Below are 5,022 nucleotides of genomic sequence, written 5' to 3'. Positions count from 1 at the left end.
TTCCTCTCTGCTTCCTCCATTCAATTTGATGGACACGGATGTGGTTACGTTAGTCAGTCTTGAATTATTATTATTCAAACATGAATGACGTACTATTTCTTCGTCTTCTTTTTTTATGTGAGAAATACAGTGTCTTTGAAAACATTCTTAAACTCCCTCACATCTTAGCAACTGATTAGGTCCGCTTGGCTTAACAACCTCCTCAACCCCACAGAACTGAAAACGCGTAAAAACATGACCGCAGTCATAAAGCCCTTCATACGTCTAGAAATACCGGTGATGATGAATGCACTCACTTGCTTTCCATAGTTATGACTGCTCCAGGTGAACGCAGCAATTTAGCAGCGGCCCGGTCCTCGCTGACGACGCAGAAAAAGGCAGGTAGACGCCGAAGTCTGCTTTTGAAGAAGTTGAACATGCCGGTGGAGATATGCCTTGGACTGTTACCTGAATTATATTGCATAGAAAATGAATTGAAGCTGACGGGATATCGTCCCATTATTTTCGAACTAACTCACTACAACAAACACTCGTTAGGCCAACATGCCTAACGAGTTCCGTTTTCGTCGTCAATGTACTGTGGGCTTGGGCACCTCATAAAGGGGGTCTACTCTCAAAATGACAAGACGAATGGCGTTTTATTCAGGCGAGTTGGGCTTATATAGGAGAGGGTAATGTGACAGTTACTAGCGAATATGAAGTACACATCTACATAAGTAAGCCCAAAATGAATCCAATAAAAAGAAAGTGAAACCGAAACTCAGGACACAACACATATCAGTCTCCAGTAGTACCGGCGTCGTGTGGTGTGGCACTTTCAGAATACGGGCCACATGCCTATTCTGGAACCTGTTCGCAATTTGTTATTGTTTTAACGCATACTCTTAGCGGTAGGCGCGTCTCTTTCAGAGCAGCTGGCTCGTATTAGCGCCGCTAAGACCTGCCTTTGCTAATATTTGAGCAACTGCCATGAAGACGAGGAGGCAGAACAGCAGTGAGAATCGCTCGTGCGCACGCGTTCCGCCCTCCTCGTTCAGAATTTGGGTATTTGGGCGTCGGCATTATGCCGATTATTCTTTCTTCCGCGGTGAGTGGCCATGCACAGTTCCTCTTTGAAGACCGCCCCGCCTGGTCCTTCTGTCGGAGCGACGTTTGCCTCGCCACGCCTCCCAACTCCTCCGTGTTGGCCTGCGCCGCCGAAAAAAGCCTTGGCTTCTGCCTCGAGAGCAGCGGCCGAAACATGGACTCTGCGAAGCGGGCACCTGGGCGGCCACCAGTCTCCGAGCTCTGGCAGGGCCGCGGTTCCTGCCACGGCAATTGCGGCCGATACGTGAACTCCGCGAAGCGGCCACCGGTCTCCGAGCTCCAGCAGACACTCGTCGTCTGGGTGCGTTCTTACGACAGCGGACACGGAGACCAAGGAGGTGGTGACGGCCACTGTCAACGAGATCCAAGACAACGCCCACCGAGGCTACATGCACGGGTCAGCGCCCAGCCTGGCAGAGCCGTCAGCCGTCCCTCAATTCACCACCACAGGGCTTTGACAACGACGGCCTATCCCGTGAGTTTTTGAACGGACGCCAGCCTCGCGAAATTCCTGGATTTGTTTTGATATCTTGGCAACAGCACTTTTACAGCTTCTTATATCTAACTTGGAAATCGTCTGTAAGTCTGTGCTCCACGGGTATAGTATAATAGCCAGGGATTAGTAATAGTTATGGGAAGTTAACAAAATCTAAATTTGTGTGCACGGCTCTTGTTTTTCAGTGTCCGTACTCAAAAAATGAACTCAGGCTTAGATATTTTTCCATGTGCTGCAAAATTTTCAATCAGGTACCTATTGTTCCTGACACGCCTTTTGCGTGCTTTCGCTTGTGTTTTTACGTACACCTACTTGTCGGAAGCGGCTCAAATAATGCACATTTCTGTCAACGAATCTAGCGCTACCCATCATCTGTACTCGGGTTTTCTGACGGGTAGTGCTCCACGTCTTGGCAGTCTGCCTGTCTAGCCAACGCTTGCCGCTCTTTCTAAGGGAATGAAGGCAGCTGTATTACATCGAACCTGAGCTGTCAGTTGTTCTTTGTGACACTTTTCGCACGTATGCATTCCCACTGGTGTTGCTAAAACGGTTCGCTTGAGACTCATAATGGAAGGGAACGCAAGCTTAAAAGAAGATTTCGCAAATAGCGGGCTTTCAAGCTGAGATTAACCAAGGTTTTAAGCAGCGCAGAGCGTGGTCACCGCAGCAAAACCAGCTGGGTGCTATTGGGAGTTTCCTAGGCATGGGTCAAGTTTTTGTCACTTTCTGTATCTATTTTATAAATGACGGTGCTTAACTCTTTTCCTCTGGAGCGAAGTGTCAGTAGAAAAGCTAATACAATCGTGCAGAACAAATGTCCTGAACGTTAACAACACGATGCGACATTTGTGACAGAGTTACGGGCTTTATAAAAATATCTCTGAGCCCCCACGATCAGGTTCAAAGTACCACGGTATACCACAGCGGTTCTGTGGTTTCTGAGAGCCATAAAGTCATTGTCTCAGGAAAGGCAGGCGTCTATGAGCCTTGTAGCTTACAGTGCCAGCTAGATGCGCCAGAAGCTGCCATATGTCCCGTTTCACATGCTGCGACAAAAAGAAAAATATTTGGCGCAATCGGCATTTGATATTTGCCTGGTCAACTCGCCATTAAACATGACTGGGCTCTACACAGAATGTATTGATGTCGTTGTGATGGGCGGAATTTTAAGTGCAAGGCAATATTCGCATGATTTGATTAGAATAAGCAGTTTTGCTTCAGCTACGGCGACAGCTCCCGTGGGACTCCACTTCGCACTTTGTCTCGGCGCTCCCCATTGTTCAGTCGGAGCAGAGCGCACCGACGCTGCGATTGAAATCCAACCAAACTAAAACCATTCAGAAGGCGTCTGCGGCTATACCGTTGCTCTCTCTCCTGTCGCAGACGAATGATATTCGCAGCGTCGGGAGGTGAAAGTCGCAGCATGTGAAAAGACCTAACGCGTCACAGTGGGGCACTAAGCGCGAGCGGCGGCGATACATGTGCGCCAGGCTTCAACTAGACGTGGGTTCCACGAAAGTGTTCTTATATAAGATGTGCTCCGCAGATTAGAACACAAAACAACGCGCACTACACGCACACGCACGCACGCACGCAAAAACAAACGCACAAACTAAGGTGCAAGCTAACATTCCCCATAAAAAGCTTCTGCACGAGCACAATTGCTATCATCATTTTCTGGCGGGTTTGTTGAGTTCACAGCTTACAGCCTTCAGAAAGGCATCTTTCGCTTTGCGCGCTGCATCAACAATTGCTACCGCATTATACAATGCATGCAGCAGTCCAGCGTGGGAGGTTTTCTATCTCGCGGGCGTTCTTTTGTAAATCGAGTAAAAAGAGATCTGTAAGCAAAGCGCACCTTGCTGGAAACTTTCCAGCCATTTATTTTCTACGTGTCTGCAACTTCCCTATTGATATGTTGTTACTGAAACTAGCTGCAGAAAACTTCGATACTGGTTTTGATATTCCATTTTTAGACACTGAAAAAGTTAGTGAAAATTAGGCCAGTTACTGCAAAAGGCACTAATTTGGTTTCAATCGTTTATGGCGGTCCATGCCAGAAATACTCACTAATTGTTAGGTGGGACATCCTGTATATTGAAAAAAATATCAACCTCCGGTGCATCTGTGAAGGTGCCTTGCGGCCGTTGAGGTTCAAATAGGAAACTGGAGTAGGTGTCGTTGACACGTCAATTGCCTGCCCAAGATTTTTCAAAGCTCGCTAGCAGCAGTCAGAAGGCGCACGTTTTTAGCAACGAAGAAAAATCTCCAGCGCAACGAGATGTTGTGGCGTTTAACCTGTTAAATGCGAAGTACATTATGTTATGTAGAACGCACCTGATTTTGCGTATCAGTTTCCAGATACGTTATCTGAATAGTGACTTATCGTAAGCGGGTGCACCATGGACTTTATTACACTTTTGTCGCCGCGAGACAATCCACTCACTGATTTCGGCGCCTACCAGCGACCCTTAGGACTTTTGAAATGCTTGAAGCGATAGCATGTGTCGACTCATTCAGATGCATCTCTCTGTGCCCACCTTTTGATACAGGGTGAAGTATTCTTTTATGCTACTGCCGGAATGATAAATTGGCACTGTCGTCTGTTGTACATCCACGTTTAATGCTTCATGCATAGCGTAGTCCACTGGCTGGCGCTAGCGCTTTGAATAATGAATTAGAACCTTTTTAAAATCTCTCCTATTCTTTCCCTGATGTTTTGTTCACCAATCTATATCTCAAGATTCAAAGTATGGTTGCATGAACGCGTTATCTCGGCCGTGTAATTAATAACTAGTGTTCTATATTTGGTACAATACTGTCAGATATAACAAAATTTTCTTCCTTTTGCCTTAGAAAATGCTTTAGTACACGTCGTCTATTAACGTGTATGCCGCAGCCAGCGCCCAGGATGCGCTCACTGGCGAACGCGGAGAGGGACCTCTGCCTTGGGCTTCCCGTGTATCCGCCCATGCGGGAAGCGTTATTGTCTGCTCCGCTCACCGCCTCTGCTGCCACCACCACCAAGGTTCTGGCCGTGCTCCGACCGGAAGAACGGGGCGGAAAGCGCACACGGGACCCGGCACACGCTGATCTCGGCTGCTTTTCCCCGTCCTCCGCCGTGAGTGGCATCTCGTAGGCGCCTGCACGCTTCTCTTGACAATGACCACCTCACAGTATCATGGATTGGGAGAGGGAACACTTGACAACTTTTCGCCGTATGCGCAGATTGGCTGCACACCAGCCCGAGTGGGTTGCTAACAATTTGTTAACAGTTGCAGACGCGCCACGTGCGTGTGCTGCATTGCACGCCGAGGTTGACCAGGCGGTTCCACAGAGTTGTAGTGTCACTGAGATTTCGAGTACTGTGCTCGTGTTCTCTTCGAGTGAACAGCCGACGGTAAATACGATGAGTTTTTCTGTTTGTACTTAAGGGAGTG

At 48.0% G+C, this 5,022-nt stretch overlaps 1 protein-coding gene across 1 annotated transcript; it reads left to right on the top strand.

The window, feature by feature from the left end:
* The first annotated feature begins 1,030 nt into the window (after positions 1 to 1,030).
* On the top strand, positions 1,031 to 4,721 carry LOC144121315 (uncharacterized). The gene is made up of 2 exons (XM_077654476.1): positions 1,031 to 1,561; positions 4,482 to 4,721. Exons 1-2 carry the CDS (start codon positions 1,064 to 1,066, stop codon positions 4,719 to 4,721), a joined length of 738 nt encoding a protein of 245 aa, XP_077510602.1. The 5' UTR covers positions 1,031 to 1,063.
* Positions 4,722 to 5,022: the final 301 nt, after the last annotated feature.

Source organism: Amblyomma americanum, chromosome 1 (assembly GCF_052857255.1).
Source record: "Amblyomma americanum isolate KBUSLIRL-KWMA chromosome 1, ASM5285725v1, whole genome shotgun sequence".
NCBI lineage: Eukaryota > Metazoa > Arthropoda > Arachnida > Ixodida > Ixodidae > Amblyomma > Amblyomma americanum.
This window is presented reverse-complemented; position numbering and strand designations above follow the sequence as displayed.

What these genes read in the sequence shown, in the direction of transcription:
- LOC144121315 (XM_077654476.1), top strand. Translation starts at nt 1,064, where the DNA reads ATGCCGATTATTCTTTCTTCCGCGGTGAGTGGCCATGCACAGTTCCTC. An exon ending in TGACAACGACGGCCTATCCC is followed by an intron (nt 1,562 to 4,481) that starts GTGAGTTTTTGA and finishes TGTATGCCGCAG; the next exon opens with CCAGCGCCCAGGATGCGCTC.